Here is a 27,107-nt window from a genome sequence, read left to right as displayed (position 1 = left end):
TGCAACAGTGTGAGAAAGTTGGACCAATAAAGCCATAAAAAAAAACAAATGCTTCGCAAAATAAATAAAAAAACGTATAAAGAGCAAAATACATACATAACAATTTCTTTCTTGGTTGAGTCAGAAGAAATATACTTTATGGCCTCTTCCTCATTCTCTGCTTTTTCGATATAGTCCACAATCTTTTGAAACATTGTCCTTTTCCTGTGAAACATTTCAAAAACTATATTTTTAAAGCAGTCTATTTTCAATTTGACTCCATTTTAATTTGTTTTCACTGAGAGGATGCCACAGTGTATAGATGTCCAGAAGTCAGAAATGATTCTATATTTCAGTCATTTCTTTGTCAATAAGGTGGTATTATTATCTCCTAAACTTACTCCCATTTGTGTCCTCTTCTGTTGGTTTACTTTGAAGTAGCCATGATGTGGAGATGCCGGCGTTGGACTGGGGTGGGCTCGGTAAGAAGTCTCACAACACCAGGTTAAAATACAACCGGTTTATTTGGAATGACGAGCTTTCGGAGCACTGCTCCTTCATCAGGCGAGTCACTCAGAAGACTCACCTAATGAAGGAGCAGTGCTCTGAAAGCTCGTGACACCAAATAAGCCTGTTGGACTTTAACCTGATGTTGTGAGACTTCTTATTTTGAAGTAATAATTAATTTATCCAAACTAATATTGTTTATACTCCTGTGAAACCCAGCTTCACAACATCATCTTTCTAGTTTCTAGTTCTCCTATCTCTTCCCGTGCTTCATCCCCCTCAAACCTAGGATCAGTCTTGTTGCTTCTTCTGACACACATTTTATTTGTAAGCTTTTTACTGTGGGAAGATAATGAACCAAACGGAAAAAGAAAAAAGTGAAATTTTGGAAATAATAGCAGCAGATGAGTCGGTAAAGGTGTGGCGGTCTTGTGGCGCAAGTAGATAGCATCCTGCCCCTGAGCCAGAAGCTCTGGGTTCAAATCCCACCCCAGGACTTGATGGCCAAGGAAGGTGCTTTCATAATGTAGTCAAACGGATTGTTGTTTTCAAACGCACCAATGGCTGGCGGTAAGAGCGGGAGAGATTCCTGGTCAGCCATGCTTGATGTGGAGTGATCATAAGCCCCTGGTGACCTATTCCAGGAATTGCTAGCTATGGAAACAGATGAAAGTCTGCCTTAGTGCACCACTTGGTGCGGGAAGAGAATTGGAATTGGAAGTCAGTAAATAAATAATGGATGTGATTGTCCCGGCCGCTATATTACTCCACCAGCGTAGTGGAGCGAGAAATTTAAGTGAGATTTTTTATCTGATTCCAGCCCAGCAAGTCACGATTCTCCCAGGACATTTTTTTGACATAATCAGCCTCACGCCAGGGAATAATGCAAGGCTCATTTCAATATTCAGAATGTCATTTAAATTTGGTTAGCAAGCTCTGGACGCTATTGATTTGATTTATTATTGTCACATGTACTGAGATATAGTAAAAAATATTGTTTTGCGTGCTATCCATACAAATCATACAATAGTCCACGCTCAAACAAGAACAGAAAATACTGGATAATCTCAGCAGGTCTGACAGCATCTGTGGAGAGAAAATAGAGCGAACGTTTCGAGTCTGGATGACCCTTCGTCAGACTTGGACCCTTCATCCGGGCTCACTCAAATTTCTGATCTCACAGGTGGAGATCCATTGTAGTGGGGATCACAGCTGGTCACCAGCAATGGGGGGACCGGACTTGATGGACCCGCCAGTGGGACCAGAGGCCATTGAGGCACCTGGGAGGTGGGGAGCTGTGCTCCGTGGGCAATTCCATCCTGGCACTGCCAACCGGGTGCAATGGCAGTGCCCAGGGGATGGGGCCTCACGGAGGCGGGGCCAGACAGCGGCAAAGCCAGATGGAGTGGGCTAGCAGGAGGGGGGGGGGGCAGGGGGTAGGGGCTAATGATGGGGCCGGCAATTGGGGGTTGGGCCAGCATCGGGGGTTGGGGCCGGTGATCGTAGGGATGGGGGGGTTGGGGAGAGTGGGTCGGGTCTGCCAATCAGGAGGTCGGCGATATGGAGCGGTTCAATGCCAGAGATCAGGGGGAGTGGTCGGGGCTGGTGACTGGCAATGGGGGGTGGGTCGGGGGCAGTGATGCCTGAGAAAGGGGATGTCAACTGATCTCCCAGTATGCGCATGCAGTATGGCGTCCTGAGAGCCTTTCTGCCGACCTCTTTGGTGGGTTTAGGCTCTGCCCTTCCTCTGACATGAATCACCTGACAGCCTCTGTATTGCAGAGTGCCAGAAATTACTGAGAATCAGCTAGCCAAAAAAAACGGTGGGAATTGACATCTTGAATTTTTGGGGGAAAATCACCCCCAATGAGTAATTATGACAGGAGAGTATGCAAACCAATTACTACAATACAACACCTTAGCATAACCTTTGTAGGGGTTATAATTATATTCTAAAGTACATATTCCTAGAATTCCATTTGTCCTTTTACATTGTTTCACCACGTTGTTTAATTATTGATCATGAGAGGACTGTTAAAATTAGTTTGTTTCTCAATGTTTCTTGCTCTAATTGAAAGCCTTTCATAAATTTGATTTGTGCATTTTTTTTCATTTCCCATCAATAAATTGTGTTTGCCAATGAATCAACCATTGAAAATTCTTTGGTGAATCCATTCCCAGGTTCCGGCAGGGTTTGTGAATTATGCTTTAAATCCCACATCCTATCCATGGCAAAAAAATGCTTCGTTCCACCTCAGCAACATTGTACACTTTCACTCCCACCTTGGCCTCTCCATCTCTAAAACCCTAATATAGCCCCTCAACATGTCCAAACTGGACTATTCGAATGCTTGGGATCAGGTCGTTATTCACCTGTTCACCCATTGCCAGAGCACTGCTCTGTAGGTGTCCAGAAGGTTTTGTTTTCCTCATAGAATCATTCATCAGAATATATTTTTCTGACTAAAGGAATTTTTTTTATAGAGTCATAGAGTTTTACAGCATGGAAACAGGCACTTCGGCCCAACTTGTCCATGCCGCCCTTTTTTCTAACCACTAAGCTAGTCCCAATCGCCCGCATTAGGCCCATATCCCTCTATACCCATCTTACCCATGTAACTCTCTAAATAGTTTTTAAAAGACAAAATTGTACCCGCCTCTACTACTACCTCTGGCAGCTTGTTCCAGACACTCACCACCCTCTGTGAAAAAATTGCCCCTCTGGACCCTTTTGTATCTCTCCCCTCTCACCTTAAACCTATGCCCTCTAGTTTTAGTCTCCCCTACCTTTGCGAAAAGATATTGACTATCTAGCTGATCTGTGCCCTTCATTATTTTATAGACCTCTATAAGATCACCCCTCAGCCTCCTTTGCTCCAGAGAAAAAAGTCCCAGTCTATCCAGCCTCTCCTTATAACTCAAATCATCAAATCCCAGTAGCATCCTAGTAAATCTTTTCTGCACTCTTTCTAGTTTATCTCCTACAATATCCAGTCTTCTGAAAATGTGGCTTTTGTACCACTTCAGCTATCTAATTATCATTCAGTAAAGAAAAGGTAACAAAAATGAGCACTTACTTGAAGTACAAGGCCAGATCAGTGGCAATGATAGCAACTTCCATTAAATGGATGACTGTTTCATGTTGGCGTTGGTTCAAGTTCTGAAAAATGTTTAAACTCTGCCCATTCAGAAAGGAAAGAGGGAAAATCACGATGTAAATTCAGTGAATATTTAAAAGAAAAAAACTTCACTTTTGTTCTAAAATGTCCTGCTAATATATTTGGAAATATCTGGTTCACTGACCTCATCCTGAAGCAGCACTTTACTGTATTCAAGGTGATGTCTTTCCAAAATAGAAGACCCATGCAATCTTGCTAGGGGTGCTTGTGATCTGTGGTTGAGCCATCATTTTAATTTGATTCAGAATTTATAATATGCTTCATATATCTCAGTATTGTTAATCAGTAATCGATTCGAATATCCATGCCAAGTGGTATTTTTTGTGTTTTGGAGAACATGTAAAGAATTAGAATCATAGAATCCCTGCAGTGCAGAAGGAGGCCATTTGACCCATCGAGTCTGCACCGACAACAATCTCTCCCAGGCCCTATCCCTGTAGCTCCACGTATTTACCATGCTAATCCCCCTGACACTAAGTAATTTAGCATGGACAATAAAACTAACCTGTACATCTTTGGGCTATGGGATGAAACCGGAGCACCCAGAGGAAACCCGCACAAATACGGTGAGAATGTGCAAACTTCACACAGTCACCTGAGGCCTGAATCAAACCCTGATCCCTGGTGCTGTGAGTGCTAACCACTGTGCCACCCTGTTTTAAGACGGTATTGGGCTGGATTTTGCAGTATGAATAATAGTGAGGCTATTGGCACTCACCATTATTGAGGAATAAATCCAAAAGTAATTTTTCTTTACTTTTTCTTTCTGTCTCTTCCATCTTTCTCTCTCATTCACATCTTTCTTTCCTTCTCTTTATTTTTCCTTCTGTAGATGAATTTACATTGAATTGAATTTTCTAACTGACACTTTTTGGTTTAGTCTCCACATGCATCAGTACAGATTATTCGACATGGTTAGTGAAAATGTTTGATAAAGGATAGGTATTATTTTCTTATTCATTACTATCATGTACTTACAATAAAGATTCTGTGTAGATTTTGAGTAAATCACCCATGTACACCCCAGGCCCAACTATCTTCAACTGTTTCATCAATGACCTTCCCTTTAAGTTTATTGTCAAAATTGGGGCTGTTTGCTGATGAACGCAGTGTTCACGCCATTCATGATTCATAGAAACTTGGAAACATAGAAAGTAGGAGCAGAGGTAGGCATTCAAGCCTGCTCCACCATTCAACATGATCATGGCTGATCCTCTATCTCAACGCCATATTCCAGCGTTCTCCCTTGACACCTTCCTTGAGGGCAGATGGCATTATCTGAGGAACAGTCATATGAGGAGAGTTTGGGTTGACTAGGCCTGTATTCACTGGAATTTAGACGAATGAGAGGGGACCTCATTGAAATGTAGGCTAGACAGACTGGGTGCAGGGATGTTGATTCCTTTGGCTGAGGGGTCTAGAATAAGGGGTCACAGTCTCAGATGTAGGCCATTTAGGACTGAGATTAGGAGAAACGTCTTCACTCAGAGGGTAGTCTAGAAATCTATCTATTTCCTTCTTAAATATATTCCGTGATTTGGTGTTCGAAAGAGGTTCCAGAGTAAATGGCGATGTTTCTTTGGTGGCTTTTTAACAGAAGATAACTAACTGAAGGTGCAGAGGACTGCAGATCACAATCTGATCCCATTTGCTGATTGCGATGCAAACTAATTTCTCTTGCACCATCCTTGAGGTCCAGCCTGCAGTGGTAGAGAATTCCACAGGTTCACCACCCTCTCTGAGTGAAGAAGTTTTTCCTCATCTCAGTTCTAAATGGCCTATGCCTAAAACTATGACCCCTTGTTCCAGACCCCTCAGCCAATTGGAAACAACATCCCTGCACCCAGTCTGTCTAGCCCTGTCAGAATTTTATACATTTCAATGAGGTCCCCTCCCGTTCTTCTGAATTCCAGTGAACACTGGCCAAGTTGATCCAATCTCCCCTCATACGACGATTCCTCAGATAATGCCGTCTGCCCTCAACGTCCTGGAGATCACTGGACAAAAGCAAATTACTGCGGATGCTGGAATCTGAAACTAAAAGAGAAAACTGTGGAAAAGAGCTGACGTTTCGAGTCCAGATGACCCTTTGTCAATTGACAAAGGGTCATCTGGACTCGAAACGTCAGCACTTTTCTCTCCTTACAAATGCTGCCAGACCTGCTGAGATTTTCCAGCATTTTCTCTTTTGGTTTGGGATCCTGGAGATCACCATTGACCAGAAACTGAACTGGACCAATCACATAAAAATCAATGGTTTATTCCAGCAGCTCGGAGGCTGGGGATTTGGTGGCTAATGGCTCACCACCCGACTTCCCAAAGCCTCTCCATCACACTCAGGACATGTCTTGTCGATGGTAAAATATTTTCCATTGTCTGGATGGGTTTGGTTCCATGAACACCCAAGAAAGACAAACAAAGTAATCCACTTGATTGGCTTCTTATCCCCCTGACTTAAGCACTCACTCTCTCCCTCCACCATGTGTGTATTGTGGCTGCACCATGCAATATCTACAACATTCACCAAGTTGACCAGGCTTATCTGGTTACATGTCTCAAACCCAAGAGTTCCACCATCCTGGAGGGGCGGGCTACAGATGTATGGGAATGCCACCCCTTCCAAGTTCCCTTTCAAGTTATGTACCATCTTGAATTGAAGGATTGGTGATAAATTTCTTTGTCACCTGGTTACAATCCAGAAACTGCCTACCCAATAGCATTCTGCAACTGCAGCAGTCCATCACATTCCCATGGGAAATTGCAGACATGCAATAAATATCAGTCTTATCAGTGACTCAGAATAAAGGGACGACCCTTTGGAACCGAGATGAGGAGGAATTTCTTCAGCCAGAAGGTGGGGAATCTATGGAATTCATTGCCACAGAAGGCTGCGGAGGCCAGGTCATTGAGTGTATTTAAGACAGATATAGGTTCTTGATTGGTAAGGAGATCAAAGATTACGGGTGAAAGGCAGGAGAGTGGGGTTTGGAAACTTATCAGCCATGATTGAATGGTGGAGCAGACTCGATGGGCCGAATAGTAATTCTGCTCCTATATCTTATGTTCAAGCGGAATCCATTAGAAATTAACATCAGTTTCACTTACTTCAACTGGTACAAATTATTGGTGCCTCTGTGATCAATATCGTGGCAAAATGCTGCTGTAATCATAGCGAAAGCTTCTAGATCGGAGTAGTACTTCTTTATTTTACCCGTCTGTAGAGTGGATTTGAAAGTTTATAAAATACAGTGAGCACTAACTAAAACTAATGCCTTTTCGTAAATGGTTCTGTGTTGAAATTGCCCAACCTCTGATCCATTTGCAGTCTTGTATCTTACCATGAGAAGTGTAAACATAGTTTGTCCCACGTTGAATCCATGTCGCCAGTTATGGTAGGTGATGTCGCGGTAACCTTTTCTGACAGTGTACATCCATCGAGTCAGTACCTGATACAAAACACAGGGCATTTCGAACAAAGATGTCAAGTGACATGAAAGGACAACCTCCAAGAAATTCAGGCATGCCCATCTTTGCCCATGCAGGGAGACAAACAAATTAAACAGGCGGCACAGTGGTTAGCACTGCCGCCTCACAGCGCCAGTGACCCGGAATCAATTCCAGTCTCGGGTCACTGTCTGTGTGGAGTTTGCACATTTTCCCCATGTATGTGTGGATTTCCTCCGGGTGCTCCGGTTTCCTCCCACAGTCCAAAGATGTGCGGGTTAGGTGGATTGGCTATGTTAAATTGACCCTAGTGTCAGGGGGATTAGCAGGATAAATAGATGTGGGGTTACGGGAATAGGGCCTGGGTGGGATTGTGGTCAGTGCAGACTCAATGGGCCGAATGGCTCCTTCTGCACTGTAGTGATTCTATGACTAATTACTGTGCCTGAACAGTGAGGCCCAAGGCACCCCAGATATTAGTCTTCAGCCTCCTTTACATTGAGCTGGTGAGCTGAGGAGAGCAAAATTACTGTCCGCCTGGTTGCTTTAAGGAATCTGCAGAAAAGCAGAATCAAAGGATCAGTGACAATCCGAATCATCCCTTTCTCAATGGCATCTCCATGAACAAATGAGAAAGCCCAAATCCACTTTCACGATGGTCTTTTTATCCAGATTCCTGGAGTCTTATCTAACTCCTGGTGTTAAATCTGTGCTCTGTAACAAACTCTCTGACCCCACGTTATCTGGATGTAAGGGTCTGCTGCTGGACTGCAAGACGACTCAAGAATTCAGACCCCTGACCCCAGAGACTGGAGCCTCGGATCCAAATTAGAAGGTGAAAGTAAAAAGCAGATTAGATGTGGCTTTGCAAAGTAACTGGTTGCAACAAAAACTGGATTGAAAGGACTCACATCTGCTGGTATTTTGAACTTTACGACTGCATTTATTTCAAAGAAGCACCGAATTCCACACTTGATTAAGTCAAACTCTGAAACATCCAAGTCACTGAAGTGGAATTCATAGAGCTCGGTATTACTTGGATCAGGTAGTTCTTCTTCCTGTGAGTAAAATTCAAGCTATAGTGAGATGTCTGAAGAAGGTTAATGTCCCGTTGTTCTTTTATGCTTCTTGACAGCAGGCTTTATACAAGAGATTACAAACCGTGACCTACCAAGATCCTAATCATGTCTTTCTGATCACATTCCACAGCGTCCTTGTCCAATTTCTCTTTTGTCTTCTGTGGAAAGGTAGGACACAACGTTGTTGGAAAGATTTCAATTTCGCTTGTTCCTTCATGTTAATTGACACAAAGAGGCTATCGCTACACTCACCAGAATGGTCTGAAGTTCTCTGTCGGTGCACTTTGAATGATACATCAGCATTTCCGAAGCAATATCTTTCCTGCTCTCCAACTTATTCATTTTATCATAGGTGTCAGTGTTGAGGAGTGACCATCCCAGGAACTGTGTCAGGGTCTGAAGCAAGCAAACAACTACATTTATGTACATTTGATTTGATTTATTATTGTCACATGTATTGGTATACACTGAAAAGTATTGTTTCTTGCACGCTGTATAGACACATACAGCTCAAATATTCTCAAAACCCGAACACTGTTCTCAAAACCCGAACAGGCACCAGAGTGTGGTGACTAGGAGATTTTCACAGTAACTTTGTTGTAAGCCTACTTATGACACTAATAAATAAATAAACTATTGTTGTCCTGGGATTTCTAAGATTCTTTGGGAGGGAAGGCTTGATGCCTGGGCAAAGAGTGGCGAGAGAATGAGGACCTGTGCCCAAGCCCCCACTGACCAAAGACTGGGAGACCCAGAGAGACAGATTGAGGACTCCAAGATGAGGGAATGATTTTCAAAGTTTCACGCTCCCTGCTTTGTGCAAATGCCATATCCGCCACTCCCCATTACTGGTTCCACCACCCGCCAATTCTGTCTAATTGGGACCTCAGAGAGCTGATTGCTTCAGAAGAAGCCAATCTCCGCAGGCTGTCATGTAACAGTGGCTCATGTTTTATTCATTCGTGGGACATGGGCATCGCTGGCTGCCAGCATTTATTGCCCATCCCTAGTTGCCTTTGAGAAGGTTGTGGTGAGCTGCCTTCCTGAGTCACTGCAGTCCATGTGCTGTGGGTTGACCCACAATGCCGTTAGGGAGGGAATTCCAGGATTTTGACCCAGCAACTGTGAAGGAACGGCGATGTATTTCCAAGTCAGGATGGTGAGTGGCTTGGAGGGGAACATGCAGGTGGTAGTGTTCCAATGTATCTGCTGCTCTTGTCCTTCTAGATGGAAGTGGTTGTGGGTTTGGAAGGTACTGTCATCTAAGGATCTTTGGTGAATTGCTGCAGTGCATCTTGTAAATAGTACATTCTGCTGCTACTGAGCATCGGTGGTGGAGGGAGTGGGCATTTGTAGATGTGGTGCCAATCAAGTGGGCTGCTTTGTCCTGGATGGTGTCAAGCTTCTTGAATGTTGTTGGAGCTGCACCCATCCAGGCAAGTGGGGGGGTATTCCACCACCCTCCTGACTTGTGCCTTGTAGATAGTGGATAGGCTTTGTGGAGTCAGGAGGTGAGATACTCATTGCAGTATTCCTAGCCTCTGACCTGCTCTTGCAGCCACTTTATTTATGTGGCGCGTCCAGTTGAGTTTCTGATCAATGGTAACCCCAAGGATGTTGACAGTGGGGAATTCAGTTGATCTCTCTTTCCATAGACTCTGAAATCTGTCAATGGACGAGGGCGCCCCCACCACCACCACCCAGATATAATATTACTCAATCAGGATTGGAAAACACATTTGTGGACCCAGTCCTGGTCCCTTTCCAACAAGGGGGAGGTGTCAAGAAAATATGTCCTCTGAACTCCGAAACGATGAAGATGCCATCATGATTTTATAAACCACAAACAAACACATTCAGTGGTACATACTTCAGTGATCTGTTCATCATACTCATCAAATGGTTTTCCATCCTTCCTGTTGTAAAATGTGGCTATTCCCACTATCTCTTCTTTCTTATTCACAATTGGCAACGACAAGACATTTTTTATCACCCAGCCTGTTTCATCCACTGCTTCTTTCTAGCAAAGAAATCCATCAGAGAATTAGGAAGTGATAGTACAGCAATGAGTTCAAACAAGGAAACGTAGAAATGAGTAGAATGAAAACCTATATAATAAACCAAAACTTGACCATAAAGAGTTTAATATATGCACTGTTATTTTCATCAGTTACACTCTACTAGCAGTCAGTGAAAGTTAGTATCTTGTGTGCCAGAAAATAATTTACATTTATTTCAAATTGGAAAAATGCTGTTATAATATAAACAGAACAACAAATAGTGAAATACTTGCTACAATTTCAATTTCATTATTTCTATAATGCCAATGACAAGTTCAGTATTGGAATTGAATCATTTCAAATATGTGCAATATATGGATATATTTGTTTAATCTACCTGTTTAATTTAAAGTTTAACGTTTATATATTATTGTCACAAGTTTACATTAACACTGCAATGAAGTTACTGTGAACATCCCCTAGTTGCCACACTCCGGTGCCTGTTCGGGTACACTGAGGGAGAATTTAGCACGGCCAATGCATCTAACCAGCACGTCTATTCAGACTGTGGGAGGAAACTGGAGCACCCAGAGGAAACCCACGCAGACACGGGAGAACATGCAGACTCCACACAGTGGCCCAAGCCAGGAATCAAACCCGGGTTCCTGGCTTTGTGAGGCAGCAGTGCCAACCACTGTGCCACCGTGCTAATTTGAATATGTGTTGACTTTTCCAAGGTGACTATACATACATGTTTCTAATTTTAAACCATACATTACTCCACAATTGGCATGCTTTACAGTTCTTCATGAAATAATTAGAATATTGAAGTGCGAGAGGGACATTCATTTTGGTCACTTCTTTCAATACATTGTGCGTGGATCTGCACAAAATGGAATCAGATCTCCAGGGGAAGTGAAGTCCCAACGATCAAATCTCTCTCTCTCATCCGCAAAATACAATCCAGCAATAATGCTGCCGAGCTTTATAAGTTTCAATATTCAATTATGAGTGAGTGTATTGGTTACATGACATTCCCAAGTTCCTAATAGGATTAGATCCAAAATCTATCTTGTCATAAAACAAATATTCATCCAACTCATTGTTAAATGAATAATTGGCACAGCACTGACCATTAATAATAGGAAAATATTGTGTGTAGAAAGACGTACATAATTTCAAATCGAATTGGGACTTTTGTGTTTTGATCAACAGGCTCGCCATTTATCATACTGTGTTTTTTTTCTGAAATCCTCTGGTATAATACCTATTTGAATTTTCTACAGAGCAAACTCCATTGCATCTCAAGTGAAACTCTTGGACTGGAGACATAACATGGTGTTATATCACAGTGGTTAGCACTGCTGCTTCACAGCGCCAGGGACCCGGGTTTGATTCCCGGCTTGGGTCACTGCCTGTGTGGAGTCTGCATGTTCTCCCGTGTCTGCGTGGGTTTCCTCCAGGTGCTCCAGTTTCCTCCCACAGTCTGAACAGACATGCTGGTTAGGTGCATTGGCCATGCTAAATTCTCCCTCAGTGTGCCCGAACAGGCGCCGGAGTGTGGCAACTAGGGGATTTTCACAAACTTCATTGCAGTGTTAATGTAAACTTGTGACAATAATGTATAAACGCTAAACTTTAAATTAAACAGGTAGATTAAACAAATATATCCATATATTGCACATATTTGAAATGATTCAATTCCAATACTGAACTTATCATTGGCATTATAGAAATAATGAAATTGAAATTGTAGCAAGTATTTCACTATTTGTTGTTCTGTTTATATTATAACAGCATTTTTCCAATTTGAAATAAATGTAAATTATTTTCTGGCACACCAGATACTAACTTTCACCGACCGATGAAAATAACAGTGCATATATATTACTGAGACATAACATGGTGTTATATCAACAGAAAAGTTTTCTGATTGTTTGGTTCAATTTCTTGAAACAAAACTGCACAAATTTTAATGATATACAGCACCTGGTGGAAGTACGTAGAGTGAATATATTCCTGCACTTACTTGGAAAGCAAAGTATTCATCAGCTGGGGTATTCATCATGTTGCAGATCTGCCAAAGTTCAGATTAATGACAATTAGATAGAGGCTCATACAATGCTGCTGCTTTATTATTGCAAAATTAGTATCTGGAATTGGCATTTTGTAAGGACGCAATCATTTTGATAACTTTACCAGTCATTTTTCAGAACCTCAGTAGGAAAGAAAGTTGGAGCATGGAACGGGAACGGTGTAAATGTGACAACCCTTCCCTCCCCTGCCTCAAATCCAAAAGGAGACCAGGATAAATCAGGAAATTACAGACTGATTGATCGCATTTACTTTGTTTAAACTAGCTGAATCATGAATACAGCATGAAATTAGCAAGCATTTGGAAACGCCAGGGGGAGAGGATAAGGTTTTGGGAAGACCAGCCCACCCTCAAGCCCGAGGGATAGGAGGGGAGAGATTAAAAGCAGCCCAGGGATCACATGTAGGCAGGAATGAAATGTCCCGGGATGGAGGGGTTCATTGTGAAGGGGCCAGGAATTAGCATGGAATGCACAGCACGGAAGGGCAGCCAGGCAGGGGCTGCAAGGGGAAGGCCTATTCTAAATCACAGGAGGAGGCTGAAACTGCAGAAGGCATCGAGACAAAACAGAAAGATTCGAACTATTAGAACCAGTAACCCAAGATAAGATAAGGGGGAGTGGATACATTCTAGAAGGAAGAGTCTGCATCATGGAGAAGATCCCAGATAGAACTGTGCTTTGGGCGATGACCTCCACGGTATCAGTTAACGTGGGGGCAGAAGAAATTTCAGCAAATAGTTCAACACATTAAGAAACCTGACTTGCTGCAAACATTCTAGGAATTGAACCTCACAACCTCCTATGAGTGAAATAAAACCATGTCGGAGTACAGGGTTAGGATCATATGTGAAAAGGTTTGTAGGGACAAAGGGTAGCAATGTGATGAGACCATAAGATATAGGAGCAGAATTAGGCCATTCGGCCCATCGAGTCTGCTCCACCACTTAATCATGGCTGATAAATTTCTCAACCGCATTCTCCCACCTTTTCCCATAACCTTTGCTCCCCTTATCAATCAGGAACCTATCTATGTCTAAAATATACTCAAGATATATGAGGTAACAATAGCGGTAGGACACAATCAAGGTGATCGTATGTATCTGTGTGTGTGCATGCACGTGTATGTGTGCTTCCCTCCCCCAGGGGGCCTCCTGTTATCTCTGGTATACTGTACACACAACCAGAGGAAGATACTAACAGATCCATAAGAGACCTTCTGCAGGCTCTCAGCTAAATGCAGTGTTTAAAACTGCGATATTTCAATTATTTGCATTTGTCATTCTTTTGTTTCTGTCAAATGAGCAGTTGGCAAAAATTATCAAATAACAGGAAAAGAAAAACAAAGAAATTGTTCCATGTTTTTTTAAATCCTTGGTCTGTTGAATTCTCACTAACGTGAGGGGGGAAAGCACCGGAACTGAGGTTTGTAACATAAAGACACAAAGTTTACACCTGGTGTATTTTGTAGCATTTTCTCTATGTCTCGCAGGGCTTTCATTGGAGACATTAAAAGCAGAAACTCAATTGTTCAAAGGCACCGAATGATTTATTCTGTGGCTATCGGCTAATGAATGCAAAAATCAGCATGGATTCTTAATCTTTATTGGTATCCAGTGATCCCGGCTTTTTTCATTCGGGGGACATGGGCATCGCTGGCTGGCCAGCATTTATTGCCCATCCCTAGTTGCCCTCGAGAAGGTGGTGGTGAGCTGCCTTCTTGAATCACTGCAGTCGACATGCTGTGGGTCGACCCACAATGCTGTTATGGGGGTAAATTCCAGAATTTTGACCCAGCGACTGCGAAGGAACGGCGATATATTTCCAAATTAGGATGAGGAGTGGCTTGGAGAGGAACTTGCAGGTAGTGGTGTTCCCATATATCTACTGCTCTTGTCCTTCTAGATGGAAGTGGTTGTTGGTTTGGAAGGTGCTGTCTAAGAATCTTTGCTAAATTGCCGTGCATCTTGTAGATGGTACACACTGCTGCTACCTAGCATCGATGATGGAGGGGGTGGAAGTTTGTGGATATGGTGCCAATCAAGCGGGCTGCTTTGCCTTGGATGGTGTCAAGCTTCTTGAGTGTGAGCAGGATCCAATTGTTTGTGATGTGCTATATAGGCTGTGGACATTCATTGGGTAAGTACAAACATGAAAAGAGTTACATGGATAAGACATCAGGGTTGGGTAGTGCCTTTAGGAATAAAACAGGAAAAGAGAAGAGAAATGATGATGAATAACATTTCAAAACCTTTGATTTTAAAAAAAGAGAGACATATTTTGGTACCAATGATAGGATTAGCTGAAAAAAAAGGGTAATTTTAACCTACCCAGATCATGTCTAACACCAGTTTTATACCCCCATCTGATTTTGTTCTCCACTAACTTCAATCAAAAGTAAAATTGCGCATGGCGAAAACCGGCTTTGAACGCAATCCATTGAGTCCCAGCCCGTGGGGTTAAGATTATCCCCGTTAGTCTCTGCTGTGGAATGGTGAATGGTTTCAGGCAAAGCCTTAGCAAAAGTGAAATAGAAATAATAAATGAGAAGACCTTTTTCAAATTTAGGGAGATCTTTACTTACTGACTCAATGACAGTTAATCTTTTTATAAGCAATTTGAGCTGTCAATCGACTCCACTGTGATAATGAAAGGTTGTGGAAGTTCTAATCCTATAATGATAGACATCAGGCTTTTGTCAACAGGCAGTTGGCGAAATTTCAAGCACAAACACAACAAGCTATTTTTTTCCTCAAAAAATTTAAAGAGCTTGGGGAATTAAATAACTTGACATCCTGATGTTCCACTGAGTGTATCCACTTGTTATGCACATTCATGTCTACTTTTAACAATCTCAAAGGACACCATACATCTCTAAAAGGGTATCTTACCTCTCCAAATAACTCTGGCTTTGGACTTTTTCCTCTAAGTTTTGTTTTGGACATCTTAGTAACAAAAGTTGCATCAGTTTGAAGGCAGCTGCACACCATCAATCCCATGGATGTGCAAACTACAATCTAAATCGCACCACCGTCCCGCCGCCACCCCACCCCCAAACTCCCCAAATCCTGACAAAAATGGATGGTTCAGAGGCAGGACCTCTGGAATCAGGGCTTTGGCACCATTTTGACTAAGGCTCAAAGGCCTTCTGATTCTGTGAAAGTTCAGGCCTCAGCTTTTTTAAAAAAAACATACTACACCGATTAAAATAAACAAAAAATACAGCAAAAAATGCTGGAATCCGAAACAAAAACAGAAGAATGCTGGAAAATCTCAGAAGGTCTGACAGCATCTGTGGAGAGATAATAGGGCCAACGTTTCGAGTCTAGATGACCCTTCATCAGTTCTGACGAACGGTCATCTAGACTAGAAATGTTGGCTTTATTCTCTCTCCGCAGATGCTGTCAGACCTTCTGAGATTTTCCAGCATTTTTTCTGTTTTTGCCACACTGATTAAAGTTCTCTTCACAGAATAATGCAAACCTCTTTGACACAATAAGCTGAATATTGATTGTGAATGCTAATGGTCACTGTGGTTAACATTAACCCATGGAGCAGTAAGAGAAAATGGAAACATAACAGCAACCAGGTTAATCATTGCCATTAGAAAGTGACTTACAAAGCCGTTTTCTGCCACGTAGGTTGGAAGCCCGCTCACAATGGACCAATGATCTGCAGGAGGTGACCTTCAAGTACAAAATGAATTCAAGTTATTAATTGGTGATGTCCTGTCCACTAAAATATACTTTAGCAGATTGTAACAAGCTGGTGGTACTTACGGGATGACTTTGATTTCCTCTTTTCCAACCAACAAGTAGTCAATGATCTTATAAAAGTTGATTTCCTGCACAGTTTGAGAGAGTTGTTTGTTAGTGGTATTAAGCACACGGGAGGATTGAGTGTGAACTGATGATGAAATTCGCTTCATAACTTACTCTGCCGTCTGGGGTCTTTGGACCTTTGTAAGGGGGGACTTCACCCATCTGGACTGGCCATTCATCGAAGAACTCCTAAGGTAGCATTTCATTAGATTTTAGTAATTCGATCAAAAAAAAAGTGTAATCGTCCATTTTAATTGTGGATGATATTTTTTTCAAAACTAATTCAAAGAAAGATGTAACTGATGGATTGTTTACCTTTTGCTTGGTCATATCCAGGAGAGCAACTGAATATCTTTCGACATTCAGATAGATTCGAACTGTGTACAGAGCTTTGTGAAACTGTCGCTCGATGTCTGTAAGTTCTTCAAATACCTTGTTGGCAGACCACAACAGGATCTGTCGATCGGAAGAAAAGAGAGATTTACAGAACTCAGGGAGAAGGGCACACTAAATCCGATAGTTACATCTTTTAATTCTTTCATCAGACGTGGGCATCGTTGGCAAGGCCAGCATTGACTGTCCATCCCCAACTGGCCTTGAGAAAGTGGTGGTGAGCTGCAGTGGGTTCGTACCCCCACAGTGCTGCAGAGATGGGTTCAAACCATCTCAACAGATTGATATATCAATAATACAAAACTAGACAACTCTTTAGATTCAGGGCATTGAGGTTGTCTGTTGGGTGTAAAGCATGATCATATGGATACAGAAGGAAATAAGATGTGGAAACATGGGGACAGAGGTAGGCCAGTCAGACTCACAACACTGTTGGACATATTAGAACCATGGAATCCCTATTGTGCAGTGGAGGCCATTCGGCCCATCCAGTCTGCAGCGACTATCTGAAAGAGTATCTTACTCAGGCCCAGCCCCCATGCCCAACACCTGTAACCCTGTGCATTTACCACAGCTAATCCACTTAACCTACAGATCTTTAAGCACTTAGGGGCAATTTAGCATGGCCAATCCACCTGACCTGCACATCTTTGGACTGTGGGAGGAAATCGGAGCACCTGGAGGAAACCCACACAGACACGGGGAGAACGTGCAGACTCTGCACAGACAGTGACCCAAGCTGGGAATTGAACCCGGGTCCCTGGCGCTGTGAGGCAGCAGTGCTAACCACTGTGCCACCATGCCAATGTTATTCTGTCATTCAATTGGATGGTGGCTCATCTGCACCTCAACTTCACTTATCTGTCTTTGGTCCATATTCTCTACACCTTACCCAACAGAAATCTATTAATCTTAGTCTTGTAAATTTCAGTTCATCCAATATAAAGGAACAATCTTATTTTCTATTGAACGATAATGTACGGATCTGGTTGTTATATTCTTCATGGAATTTCAAGAGTTTTAGGGTGGGTTTATTTGCCATCATCTGCATTCAATTGAGTAGACAGCCTTTATGTCACTCCTGGGGTAAGGTGTGATAGAAAGAGTCTAATTGGATGGGCGTAACTGCTGACTCCAATCGGTGGTGGGGGGAAGGGCGGGGGAGGATGTTGTTGGGAGGAGAGCCCCTGGGATCTCTGTTTGCGGGAACTTACTTTTTGCTTTGATCAGGACGCCCTTTAAACATGGCATCCCGATCTCAGTGCAGCCGGACTTTGCCGGTATGTTGAGACTCCGCCCACCTACATGACGGCGTAAAACACACCCAGCTGTTTTTTGTGATAGATTATCAAATCGCTGGGAGAGGAAACCAGCATGTTTCTCATCGAAACCAACACTCTGCCATTTTTTGGTAAGTTTCCTCTTGATATTTCTCCAGTTCTGGATGTAGCCTATTCATCTTGAAATATACCAAGGATTTAATCTACAGTATTATTGTGGAGGTGTCCTGTAGTCTATCATATATACAACACTATCATGTACAATGGGCTAGCTAGCTGCATATGGTATTTCATGCAATAAGTGTGATATTAAGGTTTTGCATGGTGCAAAAGATGATCCTGAATCTATTTAGTGGAAGGTACAAAGAGCATCCATCCTAATTATTGATTCACCGTGACATCTGGATGCTGTCATGGACACCAATGTTAGCCTGGATGGTTCCTTTGGGACTTCCCTGAGACACAGGTCTTTCTCTTCTTTCATCAATGATAAAGTACAAACGCAGGTTAAGATTGTGTTGTATAAGCTTTGTGTCTAGTTGGCTTTCCTTGATAGTTCAAAACTTCCTTCAGGCTATGTAAAAATCTATAATAACACCAGGAGTCGGCTGTAAAGAAACAGTGCTTTATTGCACAAAATAAAGTAACGCAAAAACCACAAGCCTGTGGTGGACACAACAGGTGCCAACTAGGACTAAAGGAATAATGGACCCTGCTTTATCAGGGGCCTGCTTTATACAGGGCTCGGTATACAAGCTCCACCTGGTGAATTAATTACCAATCCCCAGGGAGCTCGTATTCAATGAATCCTACAGGGAGGTCAATCAGTGATTCCCCATGCAAGTCCTGGGGGCTATCCAGGTGGATTTGTGGCAGGAAGGGGAAAACATTTGTCTAGAGGAGGGGTTTCATTCTACACTGACCTGTCACTGAACACCCTGTAGCTTGGGTCAACTTCAGGACAAGAAAATCTCCTTGCCAAAGCCTTTGAACGACCTGACATAAGCAGATGAGTAAACCGAATGCAATGTGGATCTTGGACATTTGGAATATCAAGGTAACCAGGATCTCGAGCCGTCCTGTGTTATTCTTTCCAGGCCGGATTATCAAATGCAAATTTATTGTAATTGAGTTCCCAACATTAAACGTCAGAATTCCCATGATGGGGGAGGGAGGGGGGTGGGAGGGATCAGGCAATGGCATCACGCCTTTACATTGATGTGAAATGTGATTTGGGCCTTCTCGCTGGATTCTCCTCTCCTACTGCTGATCCCGTTTGACAGAAAGAGGAGCAGAAAAGCCCCACCCCCCCCCCCCTCCCCCATGATGTCTATTTCTGCTATAGACAGGTGGATATTGGCAATGCGAAATACATTTTTTTTGCTGTACTGTTTCCATATCTATTATGAGGAGCTCCCGATACTCCCTAATCCCCCTTGGGCTTATCAATTGTGTAAAGAATGTTGACTGCTTCCCTTGGGAGGAAAGAGTAGCTGACGTGGCTGCCAACAGAAGATCTAACCACTTTGGCAGATTTGATGGCCAAACTGGGAAGTATGCAGTGGGCCGAAGCACTATGAATGACTGACCCACTTGTTTGCCAACACTAGGAATCTGGCACTGCTGCCACTCAACGCCAAACAATCTTTCAGGCTGGTCTCCCTTGGTAATACGGTCTTACATGTGCTCTATGCCAAACTTAAATCTTAGCAATCCTTTTACACAATTAGTGGTCCTTAAAGCCTTAGCTTTGCAAAGCGGCAATGAACTCTTGGCTGAGCTAAATGGGGTGTATCCCTACAGTCTGCACCCCATCTTAAATATATCTGTGCTGATTTTTTTAGTTGCTTGATTTGACACAAATACTGAAGATTTTCACATCTATCAAACAAGCTCGATCCAAATAAAAATGGCGCCATAATAAGGCTCTGCTTCCTATTTTTGCTAGCAAGACTGGTTGTTCTTACATTGTGGAGGTCTCGAGAATCATAGAATCTCATAGAATCACAGAAGGAGGCCATTCAGCTGATTGAGCCTGCATCGACAAAAATCCCACCCAGACCCTATCCCCGTAACCCCACATATTTACCCTACTAATCCCCTTGAAACTAAGGAGCAATTTAGCATGGCCAGTCAACCTAACTTGCACATCTTTGGAGTGTTGGTGGAAACCGGAGCACCTGGAGGAAACCCACACAGACAGTGATCCAAGGCTGGAATTGAACCTGGGACCCTGGCACTGTGAGACAGCAGTGCTAACCACTGTGCCGCCGTGCTGCCCGTAACCATTAGGTTAAGCAGATATGACACTATATCAGAGGGAGTTCGAGGCCATAATAATTTTGTGTTTACACTACAATAACATTAATGTGAAATGGAATTAGCACTCCGTTTGAGTTTTCCTTTGTTCCAGGGTTAGGATGGACCCATATTCTAGGTTTAAACTATGATTTTAGCAAAGTGAAACTGCGTTATGTCAGTGCAGTGTAAATGTTGCCTTTGTCTGCAGTCCAGAAAGCTAGATCCAAGAACTGAGTCAGTAAATGTGGAATGCTGTTCATGTCTGACTCTAACACTCCAACACTTGTCTAAAGGTGGAATTTAGGTAGCTGACCTGAGATACAAGATGCTTAATGTCTGATTCTGAGTTGACTCTCCTGCATTCTGCTCCCTATATAGTAATAAGGGTAAGGCTCTCACTGCATCGAACCAAACGATTCCAGTTTCTGTATTTACACACGGTGACACAGTGGTTAGCACTGCTGCCCCACAGCGCCAGGGACCCTGGGTTCAATTCCCGGTTTGGGTCACTGTCGGTGTGGAGTCTGCACATTCTCCGTGTCTGTGTGGGTTTCCTCTGGGTGCTCTGGTTTCCTCCCACAGTCCGAAAGACGTGCTGGTTGGGTGCATTGGCCATTCTAAATTCTCCCTCAGTGTACCCGAACAGGCGCCAGAGTGTGGCGACTAGAGGATTTTCGCAGTAACTTCATTGCCGTGTAAGCCAACTTGTGACACTAATAAACTAACTTTAAACTTAAACTGTACCCTTTCTAGTGAGGTACACATATGGTGCAGAGGGAGCAGATTGAGTTTGTGAGGAGTTTTACTTTTGACATAAAATAGACCAATTTCGACAACACATAGCAAACAATTGGTTCATGCCTGCGGCCCCACAAAAGTAAAAGATAAAACGATTGGGGGCCTTTTTGCAGAGCGGCCATTAGCAGTGCCTTAAGGTAAGACTGCTCACCACAGGAAGTAAATAGGCAAAGAGGTCACCGAACATTGAAAGTGATTGTGCTGATTAATATGTTTAGTGATTTGATAGAGGGCAGTTTTGTAAACTTGTATTGAAAGTCAAGTGAGGAATTCTCATGTAATTCTTGAACATTATAAATGGAGAACAGTTGATCCCTGAGAATGTTTACGCGATGGTTTTATCATATTATTCCCCATTTACGTTACCAACTACAAGAGTGAAGTGTCAGATGTTATTACACTGGCCTGGACCACGACACGCATCAGAATGGGTAGAGAAAGAATCAAGTTTTAAATGAATTTATTTGAACCTAACACAAATATTACCTGGGACCGCCGTGATTCCACATTGTAGAGGTAATTTATATGAGAGTGTTTCAGGGCTAAAGATGCAAAATTAAGATATTTTGTAAAAACCTAGAAATATAAAACAAATAAATAGATTAACTCTCAATAGATGTGATCTTCTTTAAACTTGAATAAACAATCTCAGATGGTTATCTCCAGCTACCTCTTGGTCTTCTGTTGTGAAGTTTGCTTCGCCAATTTTGTTGATCACCATGAAGACTGCTAATACATCCTTCCCCTGCAGCACCGGGGCAGCTAGAATGTTCAGAGTCACGTAGCCGGTCTGTTTATCGACAAATTCAGAAAAATGGGCATCCTAAGACAGAATCACAGAGTCACATTCCTGTTTGTCTCCAACACATGTTGTAGGCCATTCTACCAATAGTGGTGTCCTCATAATTAGATATCTAAATTAATCAATTCATAGCTGTTTACAGCACAGAAGGAGGCCACTCAGCCCATCATGTCCATGCTGGTCAACAAAGATCTGACTACACTAGTCACATTTTCCAGCGCTTGGCTCATAACCCTGAATTATAAGGCACATGAGTGAATACTTCTGAGATGTTACAAGAGTTTCTGACTCAACCACCCTTTCAGCAGTGAGTTCCAGATTCCAACCACCACCTGCGTGAAAAAGTTTCTCCTCAACTCCCCTCTTACCGTAAGTCTGTGCCCGTGGTTATTAACCCCTCTACTAATAGGAAAAGTGCTTTCCTATCCACCCTATCTATGCCCCTCATAACTTTAAACACCACTATCAGGTCCCCTCTCAACCTTCCCCAAGGAAAACAGCCCCAGCTAATCCAATCTTTCCTTATAGATCAGACCCTCCATCCCAGGCAGCATCCTGGTGAATCTCCTCTGCACCCTCTGCAGTGCAATCACATCCTTCCCATAACATGGTGACCAGAACTGAACACAATGGGCCCGATGTTACCATACGGGCGCGGAAACGTGGTAAAGTCGGGCATGAGGCCATTAACGCGATCCGCGCCCATGTCCATGCAGATGCCCACATAACTGCGGCCCGAGAATGGTTGGGGGGGAGGGGGGGGGGGAGTTAATTCTACCCCACCACATTTCTAATTCTGATCATTCCCATTATAAATGCTACTTAGATTATATTTCACTTGCCATGAATGTTGTTTTTTTACCCCCTACACCAGCAAGTTCAGAAGGAGTAGAAATTATTTTATTACCATTTCGCAAATTATCTTCTCAACTTGGAAATGCAGCTCTTAGAATTTACTGCAAGTTGGCTGTTGCTGAACACATTCCAAAGGTTGTTGAATCAAGTAACGGTTATTTGTACACACATCTATATGTTTCATTTTACACAACTTCAATAAAGGCCTGGATATGTACCTGGAGAGGCAGCAAAGAGAAGGGATTCCACAGCTATAATAGTACACGTGCACTTAATTAGTGAAACTGTCAAAGCACTCGGCTGTGAGTATGTGAAATATACTGGGAGGGAGGCCGGATGGATCTCTGGTGGGGGGTGGGGGAGGGCCAGATGGATCCCTTGGGGTGGGGGGGGGGGGCAGATGGATCTCTGGTGAGGGGAGGAGGGCCTGATGGATCTCCGGTGGAGGGAGAAGGGCCAGATGGATCTCCGGTGGGAGGGGGGTCGGCCGGATGGATCCTTGGTTGGGGGGGGGGGTGGAAGGGCCGGATAGATCTCTGGTGGGGGTGGGGGAGGGCCGGATAGATCTCTGGTGGCGGGGGGTGGGGCCAGATGGCTTTCTGGTGGGGCGGGGGGGGGAGGGGGAGGGTCGGATGGATCTCTGGTGGGGGGGGGAGGGGGAGGGTCGGATGGATCTCTGGTGGAGGTGGGGGGAGGGCTGGATGGATCTCTGGTGGGGGGGGAGGGCCGGATAGGTCTCTGGTGGGGGTGGGGGCAGATGGATCTCTGGTGAGGGGGTGGGGGGGGGGACAGATGGATCTCTGGTGGAGTGGGGGATTGTAGGGCCGGATGGAAGTCTGGGGGGTGGGGGGGGAAGAGAGACTACCAGATGCATCTCTGGTGGGGGCGGGAGGACCAGATGGATCCCTGATGGGGGGGAAGGGCCAGATGGATCTCTGGTGGGGTGGGGTGGGGGGGAGGGCCAGATGGATCTATGGTGTGGGGGTGGGGGGAAGACCAGATGGATCTCTGGGGCGGGGGGGGGGGGGGGTGGCAGATGGATCTCTGGTGGGGGAGTGGGGGAGGGCTGGATGGATCTCTGGTGGGGGGGTGGGAGGACCAGATGGATCTCTGGTGGGGTGGGGTGGGGTGGAGGGGAGGGCCAGATGGATCTATGGTGTGGGGTGGGGGGGGGAAGACCAGACGGATCTCGTGGGGGTGGGGGGGGGCAGATGGATGTCTGGTGGGGGGCGGGGGGCCACATGGATCTCTTGGGGGGGGGGGGGGCAGATGGATCTCTGGTGGGGGGGGTGGGGGAGGGCCAGATGGATCTCTGGTGAGGGGGTGGGAGGGCCAGATGGATCTCTGGTGGAGGGGGGAGGGCCAGATGGATCTCTGGTGGAGGGGGGGAGGGCCAGATGGATCTGGTGGGGCGGGGGAGATCCAGATGGATCTCTGGTGGGGGAGGGAAGGGCCAATGGATCTCTGGTGGGGGGAGGGAAGGGCCAGATGGATCTCTGGTGGAGGGGGGAAGGGCCAGATGGATCTCTGGTTGGGGGGCAGGGCTGGATGGATCTCTGGTGGGGGTGGGGTGGAGGGCCGGATGGAAGTCTTGGGGGCGAGGGGGGGGGGCACAGTAAGAAGTCTAACAACACCAGGTTAAAGTCCAACAGGTTTATTTGGTAGCAAATGCCATTAGCTTTTGGAGCGCTGCCCCTTTGTCAGATGGAGTGGGAGATGTGCTCACAAACAGGGCATACAGAGACACAAACTCAATTTACAGAATAATGATTGGAATGCTAATCAATGCTAATACAGCGAATCAACTCTTAAAGGTACAGACAATGTGAGTGGTGAGAGCATTAAGCACAGGTTAAAGAGATGTGTATTGTCTCCAGACAGGACAGCTAGTGAGATTTTGCAAGTCCAGGCAAGTTGTGGGGGTTACAGATAGTGTGACATGAACCCAAGATCCCGGTTCAGGCCGTCCTCATGTGTGCGGAACTTGGCTATCAGTTTCTGCTCAGCGACCCTGCGGTGTCGTGAAGGCCGCCTTGGAGAACGCTTACCGAAAGATCAGAGGCCGAATGCCCGTGACTGCTGAAGTGCTCCCCAACAGGAAGAGAACAGTCTTGCCTGGTGATTGTCGAGCGGTGTTCATTCATCCGTTGTCGCAGCGTCTGCATAGTTTCCCCAATGTACCATGCCTCAGGTCATCCTTTCCTGCAGCATATCAGGTAGACAACGTTGGCCGAGTTGCAAGTGTGTGTACCGTGTGCCTGGTGGATGGTGTTCTCATGTGAGATGATGGCATCCGTGTCAATGATCCGGCATGTCTTGCAGAGGTTGCTGTGGCAGGGTTGTGTGGTGTCGTGGTCACTGTTCTCCTGAAGGCTGGGTAGATTTGCTGCGGACAATGGTCTGTTTGAGCTTGTGCGGCTGTTTGAAGGCAAGAAGTGGGGGTGTGGGGATGGCCTTGGCAAGATGTTCGTCTTCATCAATGACATGTTGAAGGCTCCGGAGGAGATGCCGTAGCTTCTCCGCTCCGGGGAATTACTGGACGACGAAGGGTACTCTGTCCACTGTGTCCCGTGTTTGTCTTCTGAGGAGGTCGGTGCAGTTTTTCGCTGTGGCGCATCGGAACTGTCGATCGATGAGTCGAGCGCCATATCCTGTTCTTATGAGGGCATCTTTCAGCGTCTGGAGGTGTCTGTTGCGATCCTCCTCATCCGAGTAAATCCTGTGTTTAAGGAGGGCTTGTCCGTAGGGGGTGGCTTCTTTAACGTGTTTAGGGTGGAAGCTGGAGAAGTGGAGCATCGTGAGGTTATCTGTGGGCTTGCGGTATAGTGAGGTGCTGAGGTGACCGTCCTTAATGGAGATGCGTGTGTCCAGGAATGCAACCGATTCCAGAGAGTAGTCCATGGTGAGTCTGATGGTGGGATGGAACTTGTTGACGTCATCATATAGTTGTTTCAGTGATTGTTCACCATGAGTCCAAAGGAAGAAAATGTCATCGATGCATCTAGTGTATAACATCGGTTAGAAACATAGAAAAACTACAGCTCAAACAGGCCCTTCGGCCCACAAGTTGTGCCGAACACATCCCTACCTTCTAGACCTACCTATAACCCTCCATCCTATTAAGCTCCATGTACTCATCCAGGAGTCTCTTAAAAGACCCTATGGAGTTCGCCTCCACAACCCCTGACGGCAGCCGATTCCACTCGCCCACCACCCTCTGTGTGAAAAACTTACCCCTAACATCTCCCCTGTACCTACCCCCCAGCACCTTAAACCTGTGTCCTCTCGTAGCAGACATTTCCACCCTGGGAAAAAGCCTCTGAGAGTCCACCCGATCTATGCCTCTCAACATCTTATACACCTTGAAGGTCCTGTGCGGTGAAGAAGTCTTGTTCGAACCTGTGCATGAAGATGTTGGCATATTGAGGTGTGAATTTGGCCCCAATGGCTGTTCCGTGTCTCTGGATGAAGAACTGGTTGTTGAAGGCAAAGACATTGTGGTCCAGGATGAAGCGGATGAGTTGTAAAATTGCATCTGGAAACTGGCAGTTGTCGGCGTTGAGTACTGAGGCAGTTGCAGCAATGCCATCATCGTGGGGGATGCTGGTGGAGAGTGCCGAGACATCCATTGTGACGAGGAGTGCTCCTGGTTCAACTGCTCCATGTGCGCTGAGTTTTTGTAGGAAGTCTGTAGTGTCGCGACAAAAGCTGGGGTTCTTTGTACAATGAGTTTCAGGATGCCCTCAACATAGCCGGAGAGGTTCTCGCGCAGGGTCCCATTGCCCGATACGATGGGACAGCCGGGTGTGTTTGCCTTGTGTATCTTCGGGAGGCAGTAGAGATCTTCAACACGGGGAGTACGTGGGATGAGAGCACGGAGGGTGTTCTGAAGGTCTGGATCAAAGGTCTTGATCAGAGTGTTGAGTTGACGGGTGTGTTCTTTGGTCGGATCTGTGGGTAACTGTCGGTAGTGTCCTTGCCTGGACTTGCAAAATCTCACTCGCTGTCCTGTCTGGAGACAATACACATCTCTTTAACCTGTGCTTAATGCTCTCTCCACTCACATTGTCTGTACCTTTAAGACTTGATTAGCTGTATTAGCATTGATTAGCTTGATTAGCATTCCAATCATTATTCTGTAAATTGAGTTTGTGTCTCTGTATGCCCTGTTTGTGAGCACATCTCCCACTCCACCTGATGAAGGAGCAGCGCTCCGAAAGCTCGTGGCATTTGCTACCAAATAAACCTGTTGGACTTTAACCTGGTGTTGTTAGACTCCTTACTGTGTTTACCCTAGTCCAATGCTGGCATCTCCACATCATGACTAACGGGGGGGTGGGGGCAGGGCAGATGGATCTCTGGTGCGGTGGGGAAGGCCAGATGGATCTCTGGTGGGTGGCGGGGGGGGGGGGGGGGGGGAGGGGGGGCCAGATGGATCTCTGGTGGGGGCGGGGGCGGGGGGGGGGAGGGGGCAGATGGATCTCTGGTGGAAGGGGGAGGGCCGGATGGATCTCTCGTGGGGGGTGGGGAGGACCAGATGGATCTCTGGTGGGGGGGGGGTGCAGGGGCAAGGAGG

At 45.0% G+C, this 27,107-nt stretch overlaps 1 protein-coding gene across 1 annotated transcript in view; it reads right to left on the bottom strand.

Moving 5' to 3' along the window:
• pde6c (phosphodiesterase 6C, cGMP-specific, cone, alpha prime) overlaps positions 1 to 27,107 on the bottom strand; it is a 46,606-nt gene that overhangs the window by 11,044 nt on the left and 8,455 nt on the right. The window contains exons 2-17 of the mRNA XM_078224404.1: positions 21,545 to 21,697; positions 21,361 to 21,450; positions 16,418 to 16,558; positions 16,217 to 16,291; positions 16,061 to 16,125; positions 15,901 to 15,967; positions 12,218 to 12,265; positions 10,059 to 10,208; positions 8,441 to 8,584; positions 8,281 to 8,346; positions 8,021 to 8,167; positions 7,004 to 7,111; positions 6,771 to 6,880; positions 3,790 to 3,877; positions 3,564 to 3,664; positions 97 to 204 (exon numbers count right to left, since the gene is read on the bottom strand). Of these exons, the coding sequence (XP_078080530.1) occupies positions 97 to 204; positions 3,564 to 3,664; positions 3,790 to 3,877; positions 6,771 to 6,880; positions 7,004 to 7,111; positions 8,021 to 8,167; positions 8,281 to 8,346; positions 8,441 to 8,584; positions 10,059 to 10,208; positions 12,218 to 12,265; positions 15,901 to 15,967; positions 16,061 to 16,125; positions 16,217 to 16,291; positions 16,418 to 16,558; positions 21,361 to 21,450; positions 21,545 to 21,697 (1,661 nt within the window). The remainder of the gene's footprint in view (positions 1 to 96; positions 205 to 3,563; positions 3,665 to 3,789; positions 3,878 to 6,770; positions 6,881 to 7,003; positions 7,112 to 8,020; positions 8,168 to 8,280; positions 8,347 to 8,440; positions 8,585 to 10,058; positions 10,209 to 12,217; positions 12,266 to 15,900; positions 15,968 to 16,060; positions 16,126 to 16,216; positions 16,292 to 16,417; positions 16,559 to 21,360; positions 21,451 to 21,544; positions 21,698 to 27,107) is intronic.

The sequence above is a fragment of the Mustelus asterias genome, chromosome 11 (genome assembly GCF_964213995.1).
Source record: "Mustelus asterias chromosome 11, sMusAst1.hap1.1, whole genome shotgun sequence".
Classification (NCBI taxonomy): domain Eukaryota; kingdom Metazoa; phylum Chordata; class Chondrichthyes; order Carcharhiniformes; family Triakidae; genus Mustelus; species Mustelus asterias.
This window is presented reverse-complemented; position numbering and strand designations above follow the sequence as displayed.